The sequence below is a fragment of the Thrips palmi genome, unplaced genomic scaffold, assembly GCF_012932325.1.
Source record: "Thrips palmi isolate BJ-2018 unplaced genomic scaffold, TpBJ-2018v1 HiC_scaffold_1, whole genome shotgun sequence".
NCBI classification, from domain to species: Eukaryota; Metazoa; Arthropoda; class Insecta; order Thysanoptera; family Thripidae; genus Thrips; species Thrips palmi.
The window spans coordinates 7,462,751-7,481,694 of NW_023144620.1; the positions used below are offsets into that span (position 1 = coordinate 7,462,751).

The 18,944-nt window shown below is 63.0% G+C and overlaps 1 protein-coding gene across 1 annotated transcript; it reads right to left on the reverse strand.

Annotated features, from left to right (window-relative positions):
* Nucleotides 1–21: 21 nt before the first annotated feature.
* Nucleotides 22–14,843, reverse strand: LOC117640996 (putative metabolite transport protein HI_1104). Its single transcript, XM_034378085.1, has 9 exons — nt 14,485–14,843; nt 3,383–3,507; nt 3,139–3,262; nt 2,806–2,943; nt 2,303–2,576; nt 1,749–2,204; nt 1,517–1,601; nt 1,237–1,434; nt 22–1,133 (listed from the first exon to the last, which is right to left on the reverse strand). Exons 2-9 carry the CDS (start codon nt 3,486–3,488, stop codon nt 997–999), a joined length of 1,518 nt encoding a protein of 505 aa, XP_034233976.1. The 5' UTR covers nt 3,489–3,507; nt 14,485–14,843; the 3' UTR covers nt 22–996.
* Between the last annotated feature and the right edge of the window lie 4,101 nt (nt 14,844–18,944).

Genomic DNA, 18,944 nt, shown 5'->3' on the forward strand with positions numbered 1-18,944 from the left:
GGTTGTGAAAATGAACATTACTCAATTTTAAATTATTTATTTACAACTAAGTTTAGAAATAGGCTAAATTTACAATATGCATGGTGATGCAATTAATCACCCCCATTACATTTCATCCATCATATCACATTTAGTCTTATCTTAAAGTACACTTTACATAATTAAAAAACTATCATGATAAATAACACAAGAAACATGTACCATCCATCACTATCACAAACAGTCCCAGTCCCCCAATAATGGTCAAATAATTAAAACCAAATTTGGAGCCAAATTTCGTCTAGCCTTGTGCATGAATTGCGTGACATTTCAAATATCGTCAATTTCAAAGTTGCAGACCAAAGGAATAGATACAAGCTGAATAGTAGGGAAAAAAAGATCTGATTGACAAAACAGTCAGTCATAGAAAAATAAAAAGTGAAGATATAGTAATTATGGAAGTTATAACTTCTGGTCACAGAAGGGAAAGAAGAGCCAGTCATTACTTGTAAGGATGTGAAATTTCAGTACTCAGTGTATGGTAGTTCACCCTACCTAGAAAATAAATTATAAAAGGCATATGACACATGGATAATTCACTTATGCTGTTAAGCCCTGTGTTTTGCTGAACACTACAAAATGAAATGTATAAAATGACAAAATGACAACAATGCAAGATTGAAAAATACATCTCGCCTCAGGAAAGTGAAAGATGAAAATTTCAATTAAGCATTATTCTATACACTAATGAAATCCTATACATGATCAATGGATGACAAAATGACATGTTCATTATCTCGTAAAGTATGTCATTTATGTGCTGTTTTTCAAAGTAAAAGAAAGTAATGTCACATTTTTAAACGAAAATAAAAGCACAAATACTAGTTCCGATACCCAAATTAAGTGTCAAAAGCCTCATATTGAGTCAATGGACAACATTGTGAATGTATATGGCGAATTAGCCAGGTGAATTCCCTGGTTTTCTTTGGTGTTGACTGGATGACTTTCTATAACGCATTACAGCCTGATGGACTCCACATTTGCAGAAACAGAGTTTACTACACCATTGGCTGGTACCTGGACTTGCATTGGCACTTCTTCTTTCTTGTGTTTCTTCGGCATCAGGAACATGGTTCCAAAGAACATAATGGAGCCTGAAAATGAGGAAAGGAGGGATCAGCACTTAGTTCCATACATCAAGGCAAAATTTCCGCCCATCAATTTTGATTTTAAAAAATTTCTTGCTTATTAACTTACTGATGAATTGGAATCCTACGTAGAAGATGTATAAAGCCTCACGGTATCCCAGCGACTTGCTAACTGGTTCAACCAGCACTGGGAGGTTTCCACCGATGTTGTTCATGACGAACAAGAACACTCCCACAGTGGTGGATCGCACGGACATGGGCACAACTTCGACAAGAGTGGCAAACAGAATTCCAAACCACATTTCAGCTGAAAAGGCAATGGAGAGCACTTTAGTATCGCCGGGTTTATTGTTTCACTACGGTGTCCAAAGACAGTTCCAAACACTCACCGAATAGGTAGGCAATACCAAGGGTGATCATGGCCCACAGTGGGTCGAAGTACACGCTTCCAAAGGCAAAGGGGGTGGCGATGAGCTGCAACAAGACATAAGCAAACCCAGTCAGATGAGGACAGGCCTGCCTTTATATCCCAGGGCCCAGGATCCCACAACGGCCGCGGACCTTGGGCTTGGCTTGGGCTTGGCCTTGGGCTTGGCCTGGCCAGGACTTGGCTTGGCTTACCTGGCTGAGGGCGAGGACGAGCAGGCGTCCGCGGACGCCCATGTACAAGACGAAGCGATCCGAGATGACGCCGCCGAGCATGACGCCGATGCTGCCCACCAAGCAGGTCACGATGAACAGGGACCAGCCTAGGTCCACGCCGGGGAAGTACTGGTTGTAGTACAGGTCGCAGTTGTAGGCGAAGCAGATGCCGCCGCAGTGCCTGACGGAGGCCGCGAGGCACAGCAGCACCACGCGCGGCTCCAGCAGCACCTTCCAGGCGCTGTCCACCTGCTTCTCGGGGTGGTTCTTCTCCACGTCCAGCACGGCCAGCTTGCGGTCCATGGTCGCGTCGTCCGCGTCCTTGTGCTTCTCCTCGCCGATCATGGTGCGCTCCGGCTCGCGCAGCGTCACGCCCGTCAGGACGGCCACCACCACGGCCAAGATGCCCGTCATGTAGTAGCACGCGCGCCAGCCCTGGACGAAGACAAGCAGATCGGGATCAATGAGGGTCGGGCACCTTACAAGCAGTCAAGTCTGTGCCACTGCACCGCCACCGCAGGGCAAGGCCTTACCAGGTTGAAGAGGTTCATGGGGGTGACGTAGCGGCCCACGGGGAAGGCCAGGCCGTAACCGCCGAAAATGCCCCAGTTGAAGATGGACATGACGAGGCCTCGGTCCTTCTCAGGGAAGATGTCGGACAGCAGGCCCGTGCTGAGCGGGTTGCAGGCAGCCTCGCCCGCCGCCAGCACCATCCTCATGAGGATGAGCATCCAGTACGCCTTGGCCGCGCCCGAGCCCAGCACCGACACGGCGTAGATGAGCGTGGCGATGCACAGCATGCGCACCCTGGACAGGAAAGGCATCGGTTACCCGGGGGAAACGACCCTTGAAACGACACTCTGAGGGGGATTTGAACCCACGACTCCAATGACTGTCACGCGCGTCAAATCCGACGCCCGCAAAATACCGGTAGCGCGTGTGACGAAGCAGTAAGTGGCGCAGTCGCGGTCGAGGGCGTTTTGTTTCAGTTTTTGCTTTTGATTTCGTTTTTTTGCTATGGGGATCCTCCACGTACCTGTTGAACCTGTCGGCGGCGATGCCGAAGAAGACGCCCACGATGGTGTAGACAGCGATGAAAGTGGGGCCGGCCATCAACTGGTAGTCGTAGCCCAGGCCGTTGCGGTCCCACTCGCAGTGTGTCTCCTCCACGCATCTGTCAACGAAGGACGAGCATTGTTGAAGTGTTGGTGTCGGCGCCGCTCGGCAGTCTAGCGCCTGCCAGGTAGGCCGCCCGCCCGAGCCCCAACGCGTCGGGGTCAGGATGGTGGCCTACCGTACCCCTGTCGAGCTCGCCGGGGCCTTTGGCGGCTGTGAGAAGCTCAAGCATTGCTCCCGCTCTGGTACTTACGTTTCTTGTGTCTTGAGGGTGTCGCAAATGGTGATGTTGGGCACGCTGTAGTGTGTCACATTGATAAACTGGCAGGCGAAGTCGCCGTAGCCGAGCTCCCTGGAGGTGGCTTTGCTTGTTACTCCTGGAACAGAGGACCGCGCCGAAACGGCGTCAAGCTCGGCGTCGAGGAAACGACCCGGACGGGGAAACGAAGACTAGGACTAGCCAATCAGGCTGACGGACCCGACGGACGGTGACTCACCGATGAGGAAGTGTCCCAGCTCGGCCAGGAGGTAGCCCAGCGTCAGGATGACCAGCACGTACCACTTGTACAGCCACTTGAACTGCTCCAGCTTGGGGAACAGCATGGCGGCGGCCGGGGAAGACCTGGGACAGACAAGCATCAAGTTTAGCGCGCGGGGTATTGACGCGCCAGTGCCGACGGCGGACACGTGCAGGCGCGGCGAGCGAGTCGCGAGGAGTAGAGCGTGGAGTAGCGACGCAGCGCAGTGGACAATGCAAGGGCAGTACGGGCAGTACCGGCAGTACACGGAGTACCTGGCAGCCGGGCCGGACCTGTACTACTGCACTCGCCTTGCCTCACCTTGCCCCATCTAGATTACTCTCAAGTCCGCGGATCCTCCATTCGGCGAGGCGGAGGCGGGCATCTGGGCAGTGTGCAGTGGAGCTGCTGGCTAGCCTGCGCACCTGTCCGGAGACACTGCACTGGACACCACTCGAGCCACACAACCGACTTGGGCCGCCTCTCTCAGGCGGTTCGTTGGTACCAACGACTCGGGGTCCTTTCGGCTCGGCACGGCCTACGTAAAGCACCGGCTGCGCCATTGCTGCGCGCTGCAGCGACCGGATAGGACTCCCAAGCCCAAGGCCCCTCGCCATCACCATCACGCACGCATCGCAAGTGCGCTCATCTTCGAAGGCAAAACAAAAAATTTGAAACTTGAGGTTCTTTCAGGTGCTTGAACCCGGTGGTACAAAACAGCAATTTACGCGCACGCTGGCACAGCATATTCAAGCAGGTCATTAATTCATCGCAGCGCAGAGCCGCGGGGCCTGTCTGCCGCCTGCCGCCCGGAGCAGAAAGAGTCCGGAGTCTCTCTCGCATCAGCACGAGAGAGACAGGGCGACGAGGCCACGGTTCGGAGCCAGCCCGCAGCGCCTGGAGCACGCCTGGAGCACGCCTGGAGCAGCGCCTGGAGCCCGGAGGAGGGACGTCCTTCCCACCCACAGGCTGAGCCTGGCAGGCTGGCAGGCTCGCCTCCTTCCGGGCTGGCGGCCGCTGGCGGCTGCAGGCTGATTCCGAGGGTACGGCGGGCCTCAGTCAAGTCGGCGCCTCTGTCGCACCGCACGGGGCGCGCGGCCCGTGAGTGAGAGAGAGGCACGCGGAATCAGCCTGCTGGCTGGACCTACACGTGCGCGGGGACGCGGGGACGCGGGGACGCGGGGACGCGCCGGCGGGAGGAGCCACTCCAAGCCAAATCACCACGCATCGGCGCATCGCATCGGCGAGCATGAGCGCCGAGGCGCCGGGCGGGCGGCTAGACGCTTGGCGAGGCGCTCGCCGACAACAAAGGATCTGCTCGCCGGCACGGCGGCACAGCCCACAGCCTCGCGGCGGGCCGGCGAAAAAGTTTGCAGCCGGATGTAATATAAATAAAACCTGGAATGGTGGCGCGAGAGGGCGGGACGTTGTCGGCGAGGTGCATCACTGCCTCCATCGCGGTGGGTGTACCTTCGCGTAGTCAATTACTTGGCCCCATCAGCCAGAACGCAATCCTTGCAGTGGGAAACTCTTTTATTCCCTGTTTTTATTGCTTTCGTGGAAAATGCGTTGGCGGGGCGCTGCTTGCGTGCGCGTGTGTGTTTATGTGTGAGTGTGTGTGTGTGTGTGTGCGTGACAGCGCGGTCACGGAGAAGTACCGGCGGGGAATCCCTTGCCAATCGGGGACACGCCCCACTGGTACCGCGACTGCCGCGTGACAAGACAGGCCGACAGGTCCGGGCAGCCGCACGGCCTGGAAGCTGGGGGGGGGGGGGGGGGGGGGGGCTGCCAGACTGCTACAATCCGATGTCGCACAGCGTTTCGTCGCTGTCTCCCTCGCACCAGCGCGCCACCACGAGTAAGAGAGAGACCGCGTGACGTCAGCGACGTGAGGAATCAGTCGGCGGTGGTGGCATGTTCCATCCAGTGATTGTCCATCACTATCAGTGACAATGGAACTGACCCGTCGCTACTCCACGCGACAGTCCCCGATAACCTCATGGGCTGGCTGGGCTGGGCGCTGTGCCCTATCTCCTCCATGACTGATGGGATAGCGCTCGCTGCCGAGCGCGTTGAGGTCTCCGGGGCCCCTCGCTTTGATCGGCTCGGTCGGGGGCTTGGGGGCCTCCAGGAGGAGGAGGCCGGCCGGGGCTGCCCCAGAGGAGGCCGGCACGCAAACGGCAATGCGTCGCAATGCGTTCGCCTTCTCGCCGGCAGCCTCAGCGGCCTCAGCGGCCCCAGCGGCCAGCACGGGCATTTCGGACGACGGACGACGCAACGCGTGGAATCCTCGCCGGTCGGTCCGTCGGTCCCTTGTCATCCGGAACCGGTCTGACGGCTCGCGTCTCGCGTCAGAGCGCTGGCCTGCCGCCTGCCGGCTCGGACGCTCCGACGCCAAAACGGCCCAATCAGACCAAATCTCTTCCAAGTTCCAGGCAAACGGGGCGGTGCCTGGAGATCCCCAGCCCCGCCACTTTTGCCGCTCCCTCTGCCCCCATTTTCCTCCCCGCGTCGCACTCGCTCCGAGTTTGCATGTGTTGCTGCTACTCGGGTGCGGTGCCGAGTCGTGTTCGGGGAAGTTCCGGGACAACGAACCGCGTGGCCGCGATCTGCCAATACACTGCGATTGCGGACAGGGCTGTTTCTCTCTCGCACCCCAACGGGCCGAGCGCGAGAGAGACAGCGACGACGCGCTGTTCGGACTCAGCCCGCTGCATGCTGCATGGGTGCGGGGCTGTAACGGTACCGCTGGGCCACGGCGGGGCCTCGGAGGGGCCCAGCCCGGCCCAGCCCTAGCGCTAACAGTTCGCCGGATCGCGCTGCACGCTGCACCGGTACGCGGACCCGCGGCCCGGCAGGCCGATCCCAACGCTTCGCCGCTGTCTCCCTCGCGCCCCTACGGCCCTACGGTGCGCCCCGTGAGCGCGAGAGAGACAGAGAGACGGTGTTCGCAACCAGCCCGCAGAGACTTCCAGAGACGTGCACGCCGTCGACACGCGCAGCACCGCGGCACCGCGTACCCGCACTCGCGCCAAGGGCAACCAGTGCGGCGGCACGGCCAGCTTGATGAAGCACTGATAGAGCGGTTAATAACGTCAAGCAGGCAAAGAAAGTTATGAGCAGGCCGGTAATGCCATGCCGTCCAGTCGGTACCGCCGGTACCGTAGGCATTGTGATCGCCAATCGGGAATCAGGGCACTTAGCGGGCTGACTGCGAGGCGCGGCACGCACAGACTCATTCCGAGGGTCGCTCTGTCCCTCTCGCACTCGTGGGGCGCGGCGAATGGGTGCGAGAGAGACAGCGCGACTCTCGGAACCAGTGCGGTGCGCGAGTCCCACGGCGGGGCGGCTCTTGAAGGCGGCGCACGGCACGGCGGCGCGCTGGCGGCGTGCAGTATTGTTTGGAAGAAAGCCCAGTATGTGGCCGTCAGCCTCGGCGGCTCGGCGGCCGGAACGACGCGGCGACACGATGCCAACAGCGATATCTATCCGAATCAACGGCGTCCGCGGCGTGCGCCCAGAAGGCCGTGCGCCGCCACTGCAAGCCGCGCGCGCCGCCGCAACATTTTATGCAATTATTGTTTTTTTTGGCCGTCAGCGGATACACATCGCTCGCATCGGCGGGATTGCGTTTCGATAGAACACGGCCCGTATCAGTTCCCCCTTTCACCGCACGTCACCAATGCCAAGCTGCTCACGCGCGTCGCCAGCCTAGCCAGCCTAGCCGCCAGCCGACCGGACCTACCACCCGGACGGCGGCGGCGGCGGCGGCCCGGCGGCCACGCAGAGGCACTCGGTGGCCTTTGCTCGCCTTTGCGAGATTGAAAGCAACTCTCGCCGGTCCCGCCTCGCCCGCCTTGCGTCTAGCCCGGCGCCGCCACGCCGCCTTGCCGCTTTGCAGTCTAATGAATGGAAATGTTCCCCGGCCAAATCGGCCGATCGGGATTGGCAGAGGAGTGCCGGCTCATCGGCCAATCGACGAGGAAGCCACTTCATTTTCCGGGCAATTATTAATGCCGTGGCCAGGGGCTGCAGGCCGACCGACGACGCGGCAAGGACGGCCCGGCGACGGAGGCGTCGGCGGATCCAGATTTATGCAGTGCAGCTGCGAGTCTGCGAGGCGGGGCCGGCAGTCTGTCTCCCTCGCACCGGCACGCGACGCCCCGCGAGTGCGAGCGAGACAGGGCGACGAAAGCACTGTCGTAGTTCAGAGTGAGCCTGCTGACAACTAGCCGCGAGATCTCTAGTTCCGGGGACGCGGCTCCGCGGCTGCGCTCCGCTCGGCGCAATCCATTTGCCTTTGCCACCAGGAAAACGGCGGCGAGTCGGCGGCCCGGCCCACGGCTGGCGTCTGGAATCTAGATAGGAAAAAAGGACGCGACAGTCGAGGCGGCGTAGAGCACGCCGGCGACGGGTCCCGGAAGACGCCGGGCCGCGCCGAGCCGAACCAGCGGCTAGGTTAAGCTAGGTCAGGCCGGGCGGAGCGTTCCAAACACCGCGAGTCATGCCCGGGGCCAGCGGCAAGGTGAAGCCGAGCCGCCAGCGCGGGGCACCGCACCACACGCACTCTGTCTCTCTCGCCCTCTCGAGGGGCGCGCCCCGAAAGTATAGGGGTGCGAGCGAAACGGAGAGACCAAAACACCGGTCGGAATCAGCCGGCTGCTGTGTCACGCCGTCGGGACTCGAGTCCAACGCACCACCGCGGAAAAGCACCGCCGACATTGTGGCAAGGTGGTCATCAACAACGGGGGGCAACGACGGGGGCAAGCTGGACGCGCAAGACGACATAACGCAACGGGGGGCTCGGCTATCGCCAGCCACACCCCCGGCGACAGCGACAGCGCCCCGCGGGCATAGCGGCACGCCCAACACTCACACACTGGCAGCCTGCCGACGACCAACCACGCCTCACCACAAGAAAAATGCAAAAGATGCACTGTCACCGCCACCCAGGCAGCGCGTGCGCGGCGTTCACTCTAGTGGTGTTGTTTTCCGCGCGGCTCGCCGCCAAGAAAGGCGTTTCCAGTGTGGCGACGAGGGGAATCGGAAACTATTTCGGCCGGCGTGAGAATCCGCCCGCGCTTGAAATTCAATCCCCGGGGCGCTCGTCGATTAGCATGCCGAGCAGCGTGCCGAGAATGCAGGGACTTTGCTCACGTGTCCGCCGGGCCGAGCCGGGCCGGGCAAGCCTGTTTCCGGACAGGGCTCGTTCCGTCTCTGTCGCACTGCCGGTTCGCCCCGCAGGGGTGCGAGAGAGACTGCGCTGCACGGTCATAATTGTAGCGCCGCGTAACGCCGAGCAGGCGAATTTTCCAGCGCCATTCTTGCCGCTGTATATCGAACCGAGCCAATCAAGCCGAGTCTCGAGCGCTGATCGCTCGCCAGCCGCGGGCTCTCGCCTTTACGGCCGAGACTCACGACACCGAGTCGCAGCGTCCCCGCGTCCCCCTCGGCGTCCGCGCTCGGGCCGGGTCCATCGTGACACGAGACATCATCTGATGCTGCCGCGCCGCCGCTTGTACGGAACGGGTCGGGTCGGCCTTCACATTGACTTTAGCCGCACGGCAAGGAGAGGCGAGGCGAGGCGAGGCGAGGCGAGGCGAGGCGAGGCGGCGAGCGAGGCGGCGAGGCGAGGCGAGGCGAGGCGAGGCGACGCGAGGCAGGCGAGGCGAGGCGGCGAGGCGCCGCTGGCGAGCACGCCTTGCAGAGCGCCTCGCTAGCCGATAGCCCGGCCGAGCGCCTGCCCAGGCCGACCCGCCGAGCACGCGTGTCCCCGTGTTGCCTACCCGCCGGGCGTCCGGCCAGCCAGGCCAGCCAGGCCAGCTCGCAGTGCCGCGTATAGTACTACCACCCGATCGATAAACGCTAAAGGGCGCAAGGCACGCCAGCGCGGCGCCGCGGCTCCAGGAGGCCACCAAGGTCACGGTCAAGTCCAACGCGGGCCGGGCCGGGCCGGCCGCCGCGGCCCCCGCGGCGCTTACACTGGCCACGCCTCCGCCGCCCCGCCCCGCCCCGCCCCGCCCCACCCCGCCGCGCCGCTGACGTCAAGGCGGTATCACATTCCACACCGCGCAGTTTTAAGGTACGAATTTTGATGCGCGCCTGTAATTTGCGGGCGGAGGGCGCGTTGGAGGTAATGGTGGCCTCTACCTAGGAGGTGAAGACGCGCCGCCCATCCGGGCACCCGAGTGCGTTTGGCCGCGGTCGCGTCGCCCGGCACCGCCTGCCGTCGGCGTGGAATCGAAACCAAAGCACTTGGCAACAGCCGCGCGCCGCCGCGCCGTCTATGAATCTTTAAACGTCGCCGGCGTCGTGACGCTCGCGGAGCCACGCCTGGAGCGGGCTGCTGGAGGAGCGCGCGTGCCTCCTATCCCGCCCGTCGCCTGGAAACGGAACCACCGGAGCAACAGACGGACACATCCACGGCGACCTTAGACGCGTTAGAGGCGTTATCGCATCCGGGAGGCGTCGAAGGACAGCAGCGCCTCCACGACGGCTTGCTCGGCCTGCAGCACGGCCGCACCAAGGAGCGTCCCCTCGCTCGCACCTACATGGGACGCCCCACGAGTGCGAGAGAGACAGATGTGCGGAATCTGGCGGCGGACCAAGGCGGCATGGATCTCGTCCAGCGCGGTGAATGTAGATTAATCGACGCGCCCATCACTCAACCCACGCCGCGTCCCGGATGCCCGGGTACTGGTAGTGCCTCGCTGTCGATACAAAATACCGAACCTAATCTAGCCTAGCCTCACGGGAGGCGCTGCCGTGGTGGACCTCCACCACCATCCGGACACACACAACACACACACACACACGCAGGCCGCAGCTTCCACAAACATGACCCTCCCGGCGCGCCGCCGCCGCCGCTGCCGCCTCAGACATGATGCCGCGGCGAATTAAAAATGTACTCCCTTTCCTTTCCCTCGCGTCGCTCCGTCTCTCTCGCACCTTCACACGCGTCTAGTGGGTCAAGAGCGGCCGTGAGTCAACAGCGGCAGCGGCGGCCCGTCGGCCCGGCCGCCCGTTCGCGGGGAGCCACTAACGCCGGCTAACGAAGCGGACGGTCCGGTCCGGCTTTTCCCTTTCGACGGCCGGCGGCCCGAAACCTCCCCGACGGACCGCCGGCACCGCCACTCCAGTGCGGCCAGCGCCACGCCAAACAAACAAAATAGTGGCGACTGGAACGCGGCATCGCGCCGGGCACCACGCACACCGGAAGCGGCGGCCGCGCCGGCCGGCGAACCTCAGCACGGCCAAGCACGGCGGCGGCGTGGAGCGCGGACCAGGCCAAGTACCCGCACAAGGCCACCGCCAAGCCGCCCGCCGCCCGGCCACTCAGTGCCTCCAAGACGTACTCGCTCCTTGTCGCCGTCCCGGACCGTCCCGGACCGAAGCAGAAGCACGCTTCCATCACACTAATGCCAACGCGCAGGCCAATAAAACGGCCGCATGCACTCAAACGATGTGAAACTTGGCGCGCACCAGAGTGGACGTGATTTAGCGCGTCTGGAAGTCTGGAAGCGAAGCGCACTGCGAGAGTGGCAGGCCAGTTAAGTGTCTCCGTCGTGATGACAACGCGCGTTGATGGCTTGTTGCACAATGGCCAGCTGCCTGGCCGGCGGCACCGCCACGCCACTGCGCTCCACGACCAGAGGGTGCGCGGCGGCGAGGCGAGCCCCCAGGGGGCGTTGCTTTGCTGCAGTCGCTCTGCAAGGCGCGGCCGCCGCCGGCCGCCTTGACCGTGAATTTGCATATCGTTGCCAAGGCGACCGGGCCGCCGTGGACGACGCGGCGACGACGCGGACGCCCCCGCCGCCATCTCTTACGCAACGCCGCGTCATATCGGCCGTTCCTTCCGCCGCGCCGCGGGCAGGGGCAGTGCCGGGGCAGTGCCAGGGCGGTGCAGGCACCGATGCCCCGAGGCAGCCCGCCTCCGTTCGAGTTGTTGCATCGTCTCCGCGACGCCGACCACGCCGTCGGCACTTGAAGCTGCAAGTCGATTCCGATTCCGATTCCGATTCGGCTGCGTCCGAGAGCGGCGCGCGTGCACCGGCCGCGTCCGAGGCAGGCGGGGCCGGCGAGGCTGGCGACGCGCGAGATCGGTGCAGCGATTGTGGCGCCCAGGGCAGGAGGACGCTAATCACTCTGACGGCTACGGGTACCTCACCACTACACCATTAATTTCCCCCGCGCTATAAATATACCCGCCGCCGGGGCCGGGTCAGGGTGGAGCACCGAGCACCGCGTCGAGGGCTGGGGCTGGCCTGGCCGCCGCCAAGGGCGTCGTGGAGGGCTGACGGGGATGTTGACCTCGAGCGACGGCGCGCCGGCCACGTTTTTGCACACGAATGAGGATTGTGGCGATGGCCGTGGCCTCTGCGGCTCGCGCTGCGGCTCTGTGGGGCACTGTCACGCTGCAGCACTGCTATTGACGCCCCGGGGCCCCACAAAGGCGCATTCCCGGAATAGGGCGATCGGGCCGGCCCTTTTCATCGGCATGGCGGCCTCATGACGTGCAGTCTCCACGAAAGGCGTGCAAAGGTGTGGGAATCGATGCGGGCATGTCGAGGCCGCCGCCCTCGCCACCCTCGCCCTGCAGCGGGGAGGCATGACTCGAACCCCGTCTTCCTCGGGACTAATCAAACACATGACGGCACCAATCAGTTGCCCGTCCGTCGGACGAGGAATCCATTGGTGCGCCGTCACGCGTTCGATTGGAATCCGATTCAAAGACTTTCGGGCTCGATCCGCGTCCAGAAACGGCTCTTGTGGCGCTGCGCGTCGGTCTAGCTGGCCGTCGGGCCGTCGGGGGGCTTCCCGTGGGGAGGAATTTCAATCGGCCACCGTGCGGGATGCAGGGCGGGACGTCCGCGGCGGCAGTGGCCAGGCAGTGGCCAGGCAGTGGCAGCGCAGACCTCGCGGCGGGGAGCCCGCACGCCTCGGAGAAAGCTCAGCGAAGGCAGGCATTTTAACGACGGCGCGGGGAAGCCCCACAACGGCACCGAGCACACACACACATGCACACAATCCACTCGTATGGCCGTTTACGATTATTGGCGTTTCGGTTTACCGGCCAGGACGGCGAAAGCCGCAAAGTCGCAGGGAAAGGGGCAGGCTCCGGGGACCGCCGAAGAAGGCGCCGAAATGGTGCGCCTTGCCTGGCGTCCCGGCGGTGGGCCTTGGCGACGAGAAGGAAGACAGAAGGCAAGGGACGGCAAGGGGCTTTATGTCATCCCGGTCATGCCACGCTACGCCGGGCCACGCCGCCGCGCCGCCGCGCCACGCCGCGCGGTGCAAGGACGCCGGCGGCCTGCCGGTGACCGACCGCACGCCGAGTACCCCGAGTACGCCGAGCCGGTGCGGCTGCGGCCAGGCTGCGGCCGCGCGGGAAGAGGAAGGAACCGCGAGAAGACGAGACGCCCACGCGATCCCGGCGGAGTCCTCAGGGCACTGGCCGCGCCGCGGCAGGCAGATCCCGAAGCGCTCCGTCTCTCTCGCACTCACGGGGCGTGCCGACGGGGTGCGAGAGAGACAGCGCCTTATTAGTGAGGTAAGGTCAGCCGCGTGCTTTGGCCGACTGCACACGGTTTGTCGTTATTCGGTATCGCGGCGCGCATCTCGTGTCCCAGTAACCTTGCCGCCTTGCCGCCAGTGGTGCCAACCCGGTGCCAACGCCAACGGAAACTGAAAGTGAAGCGGTTCACGCGACCGCCACAGCGTGGCCACACGCCACGCCCGGCGGCCGTGCGTGGCGGCACGCGGCACCGGCAGGGCCGGCAGGCAAGGAACCTTATTCATAAAAAGAATCAGCGGACAATGGACCTAGAGCAACAGCACGGCAGGAAAAACCAAAAAGTGGGTCAAACGGACGGAGCGCAGCGGAAGCGGATTAGCAGTGTAGCGGCAAGTTCAAGTTCTCCAGGCCTCCAGCCTCCAGGCCAGGTCACTGCAGGTGTCGCTGTGTCCCCGGCGCCGCGACGCCGCGCGCTGCACGCCCATCACAATCACGGCCAATCACGTCGCACGACGCCAATTTCAAATTCAGTCTCGCTGCAGCGCGCCACGCCGCCACGCCGCCACGCAGGCCCCAGCACTGGAATCGAAGCAGCCATTTCCGTCACCGGCGACGCGCTGGAATTTTAATTTCGCATCGCCGCCGCGCCGCACCACTAACCCCGTGCGCGTGGCGTGCGGTGTCCGTCGAGGCCGCGCCACCGGCCGTATCACTGTAATTAATTGAAATCCTGCGGGCTATCTCCGGACAGTGCTTTCGTCGGTCCGTCTCTCTCGCACTCATGGGGCGTCCTGTGAGGTCGCGAGAGAGACAGAACGAGCAGAGCCCAGGCAGGCGCAGTGTGCTGGCAGTGCACGCTCACGCAGTCGGTGGCGTAGCCACGGCCTGGACCCGGGAAACAAAACGCTTCCAGCGCCGAAGGCTTGATTCGTCGCTCTGTCTCTCTCGCACCCGTGGAGCGGCCCGTAGGGGTGCGAGAGAGACAGAGAGACGACGCGGCCGGCCGGCCGACGTTCGGCCGCACCAGATTTTCCGGAAGATGTCACAGCGGGAAGGCCCGGTGACGCACCACATTGACACTGCTTGTCCCGCGGCCTCTAGAGTCGTTGAGACGGTAGTTCACGAGGCTCTCGGCGAGGGCGTCCGAGAATGTCGCGGAAGAGCGAGCGCCGGGAGAAAATTAGGCTGGTCGGCTGCGGAGGCGGTGGGGGTAATGGGCATGCACGCCTTGCTGAGCAGGAGAGTGAGTGAGTGAGTGAGAGTGAACGAAATAGATCATCACACGTCGCCCCCGCCCACAACTTTTACCTCAGGGAAGTACCCGGCCTTCGCAAGCTTTGAGCTTCCTCAGCCAAGTCCCAGTGCCAACTATTTTTTTCTTAGATTTTTTTTCGCGTCTATGCCTTGCAAAAGCCTAGCGGGTAAAAAGATCTGGATTCGATAACTTCTAAACTTCTGAACTGAGATCTAGGTTACATAGCCATCGAATCAACTTCTTTCTCCAACCCCTTAGCGAGATGAGACTCCTGGTTCCTGACGCGCAGGACGCCAACGTCCTTCCGCTTACCTGGTCGTCGGGAAGAAAAGGATAGTAGTCCGCGGGGGCTGCGGGGCCTGCTAGCGAGACTCGCTATCAGGCGATGCAAGATGCCCACGTCGAGAGCACAGCGAGCACGGCGTCGGCGGCGGTGTCGCCCGGTCCACTTGGTGGCTGAGGATGGTCACGGCACTTGATGCACTCACTCCACTGCTAGGACACACGCACGACACGACACGACCCGGACCCCTTCACACGCGTGAGCTGGTCGGGTTGGGCACGACGCACGCCGAGGGTTGGACTTGGCTGGCGGAGATGCCTCCACTCCACGCTGGGCTCTGGCTCGGACTGACCACGCTTGCCGCGTTCACCGGCACAAAACTCGACCCCAAGCAGGCCGCCTGGCTGCCTGGCTGCCTGGCCGCTCGCTTGGCTGCCAGCCTGCCTGGCCGCTGCCGTCGCTGCCAGGCGCAGCGCAGCGCGCCATTCGCCGCGGAGGCAGCCGGCAGGCAGCCGGGGCGGCCGTCGCCGGCAGTGCGAGCGAGACGGCAGATAGGGAAGTCCACGGGCTGCGTGCGGGCGGGTTCCGATCCGAGTCGCAGCCGAGCGCCGGCCGAGACACGCCGAGCAGTGCGGAGCCGAGCCGTGGCCGGTGGCGGTAGCGGTCGTGGCGGCAGTCGGCAACGCCGCGCAGCCCCCCCCCCTCTCGCCTCGCACCCTCACACCTCCACCCTCATCAGTGCGTGCGTAGGTACTCTCCCCATCACGAGTTGATTTTCCACCGAGACAATCCCCCTTTCGCCGAACTGTGCGGTATCGTGGACGAGCCTTTCTTTTGTTCGGAGTTGTTTACTGACGGGGGTGGAAATCAAGCAGCAAGAGGGGTGGGTGGGAATGGCCCCAGGCTGTCCACCTGGGCACTGTTGGCACTGTTGCCTGCCATGCCTCTTCTTCCGACTCATCCCGACTAACGCGTGTAGTCGACGAATAACCCGCGAAAACCTGGTGCAGAAAGCCGAAGCAACGCCACGTCTCAGCAGTTCTTTTTACAAAAAGTCCTTCCCCTCGGGCGCTGCTGTCTGGAGAGTAAAACCCGGGGCAGCGATCCTGCGTCTGTCTCCGTCGCACTCAAGCGGGAGGGCCCGGCCGGCCCGGGCAGGGCTTGCGTTCGTTGCCCCTACTGCCCCTCGACGCCCCTCGGCTTCCATTTCTCCTCTCGACTCTTTTTATTTTGCGTGTGCTTCTCTCTCCCCTGCCCCCGCCTCGGCCCCCGCCTCGGCCCCCGCCTCGGCCCCTGCCTCGGCGAACCGGCCCGCAGCGCCCGCAGGGACCCGGCCCAAGTATGCGAAGATGCTCCAGCCGGAGTGTCCGAAACGACCCCTTGACGCTGTCGTTTCGGAAGACCGCGGAGCTGCAGTCGTGTTGCTGGACTCCGCTGCTGCAGCGGCAGCGCGTGGACGGTGCCGCTACAAGCAATCAACAGCTTTTTGCTCTTTTTCATTTTCTAAAGTTTTTTCTCGGGGCGGGGGTGATGGGGCGGCGAAGACGTAAGCAAAACTGCAATCTTGCCTGCTGCCCCCTCCCCTCTTCCCCAGCCCTACCGCCCTGGGTACCGATTCCGAAGAGTTGTCTCTCCGCTCTGTCTCTCTCACACCGTTGCGCCGCGCCCTGTGCGTGCGAGAGAGACGGGGCGACGACAACGATGTTCGGAACCACACTGGCGCGGGGGATAACCGAAGTGCACTGCGTGTGCGTCAGCGCGAGCCGGTCGCCGTTGGTGTCGCCACGCCCCGGTGCAGGCACTGCAGCTTGCACTGCAGGCACTGCAGCTTGCACTGCAGGCACTGCAGGCAGAGCCAAGCGAGGCGAGGCGAGGCAAGGGCCGATCGGCCGATTGGCTGCAGGCGGTCACTTTTCTCGGAACGAGGAGCAGGACGCCAGGACGACGAAACGACGGCACAGGGAAGTCAGTGACGTCACCGGCACGGCCGGCACGCCGCTCAGGCGGAACGGCCACGACGCCGAGGCCCACGACGGCCAAGTCCACGACGGCGGCGTCCAGGATACGGCGGCGTGCTCGAGCCGGGCGCTACACTGTGTTGGGCTGGTGTGCGTCCAAGTCTCCGCCTCGATGAAGGCGGCGGAGGCATCGGACATCGAAGGGCATCCGGGTTCGGGCGGCCCAATTCGGGCGAGCTGTTCAAAGGACGCGGTGCCGCGCTGAAGTGGCTGAAGCGAGGGCGGGGGAGGCCATGCAGCCCGCAGCCCCGCGCGGACGTGTGCGGCACACTGCGGAGCGGCCACGGCGTGAACGTGCACAGAGGCGGGGGAGACTTTGTTTCCAAAGCACCGCTCAAGGCGAAGCGCGCCGGCCGAGCGGTTCAGAAGAGCGCTTTGTCGCTCTGTCTCCCTCGCACCCTTACGGAGAGCCCCATGAGTGCGACAGAGACAGAGCGACGAACCGCTCGGCAGGCGAAGCAGGCGAAGCGCGCCAGGTGCGAGCCTGATTGGCGCGTTAAAGGCTATCGATGCATTCTAGTTCCGCTCCGCTCGGATATCCGACTCTCAGACTCCGGCGACGTGTGTGCCATTGGGTGAGTATGGCATCGGTATGCGAAGGCGATTTCCTCGTTCTCGGAGGTGTTTAAGCTGTCCGGGCTTCATTGAACGTCTGCGTGCGTGCGCGCGGCGCGCGTGAGGCGGTCTGGTTCACACTAGCCTGGCCATTCACGCGGCTTTGAACTTGGCGGGGCTCGGCTCGGCCTTATAAGGGTACGCACAGTGTGGTGCCCACTGCCTACCGCGGCCGCGCGGATTCGGACATTCGGAAGGCCGGGTCCTTGCAGCGCTGCGCGGTGCTCGCCTCGCAGGACCGGCAGACAATGGATTAACTGTTCGGCGGCGTTAGCGCGCCGGCGTTTAGAAGGTGTGCGTGATTGCCTGTTTATCTGCCTTTGGTTCCAGCATGGTTCCAGGGCACCCAGGACCCAGGGCACCGCCTTCTCGCGCGTGACAACACGACATCGCGCGGTCCTCGCCCCGTCGAGTGCCGCTCGCCATTCGCAGCGGACCGGTCTATTAGTCGATGGCGGAAATCAAACGGACGCCTCGGCGGCCATTGGCGCCACGGCTTTTTTTCGCGCCCGGTACAAATTGGGCTCCCACCGGCAAGCGGCTTCGATTATCGGACGAATTAATCAGCCAATTTCTCCGGATGGCTGGCTCGGCTCGGCACGGTGCGGTACAGCCCACGCCTCGAAGTGGCCAAGCGGTCCATCAGCAGCGCGCTCCATCTAATGATACAGTTTCCAGCAATGACACGGCGCGTCACGGCGCGTCACGGCGCGTCACGGCACGGCCTGACTGTGACTCACAGTGGCCGCGGCGCCACGGGACGATCCCAGATCCCTCTTCTCTCCGTCCCGCCTGACGAGCCGCCGGCCTTTTTCTCTCCGTTTACTCTACTAATAAGGCTCTGTACATGGGAATATTGCCTGCGCAGCGCCATACGCGAGAAGCACTCCACTCACTCACACACCCACTTACTCACACACACACTCACACACACGCGCGGACACGCAGAGGCAGTCGTCTGGCGTCACCAGGCCGGCGCGGCCGGAGCGGGGCGACCCTCTGACGTCACGAGGTCCGCCCGTACGCACACGCGCACTCTTTACGCAGCGCGGAGCGCGGTTCGGCCGGTAATCCCTGCGGCGATCGCCGGCCGGTTCCGAAGAATCGTGTCACCCCTCCCTCCGGGCCGCGGGCCGCCCCGCGAGTGCGACAGAGACAGAGCGACGGAACGACGGCGACTCCTCGGAATCGGTCTGCGGCCCGAGCCTGACACAGTGCCGCACGACCAATCTCTTTTTCTTCCCTTTTTCTCTCTGGACGAGTTCCAGCTAGGCTCCAGCTGCCACCACACTGCTGACGTCGTGACGTGGCGGGGCGCGTGCGCAGGCCTAGGCCGGCCGCGGCGGCACGGGACGGGACGGGGTCGGCGGGCGCGACTTGGCTGGTCCTGGCAGGGCGCCGACGAGAGTGGACAGTGCGGGCGTCGCGGTCGTGCAAGAAGTCCGTTTCGGCGAGGCAGACATGTCTCCGTCGGCCCAATTGACGCGGCCCGAGTCCGTCTGCACGCCACCAGACCACAGGAGAATTTGCCGACCAGCCACGTAATACTCTCCCGCAAACGCTTCGATAATTTCGCAAACGTGTCCTGCTGGATCTGGAGCGCCGGGGAGCTGGGGCTTCCCGCCGCCTTCCTGTTGGTCGTCGTCGAGGTGGTCATCGCGGCGGCGGCTTGCTCCCCGGACCGCGGCGCTGCTGGCGGTGGGGTCGCCGACCTCGCCGTCTCGCAGGGAAGTCAGGGAAGTCCAAGTCTCCTAAAGCCTGCTCGGCCTGCTCGGCGCGCGCTTCCTGTGTTGTTGGCGGTTCCTTTTCGCCGGTTCACACACGGCCCACCACGCAGGGCACGCATCCTCCGCGAG

Bases quoted from the DNA above. Each gene is read 5' to 3' on its own strand.
- LOC117640996 (XM_034378085.1), bottom strand. From the start codon at position 3,488: ATGCTGTTCCCCAAGCTGGAGCAGTTCAAGTGGCTGTACAAGTGGTAC. The intron at 3,263-3,382 runs GTGAGTCACCGT...CCTCTGTTCCAG, and splicing joins GCTGGGACACTTCCTCATCG to GAGTAACAAGCAAAGCCACC. The intron at 2,577-2,805 runs GTACGTGGAGGA...TTTCCTGTCCAG, and splicing joins GCCGCCGACAGGTTCAACAG to GGTGCGCATGCTGTGCATCG.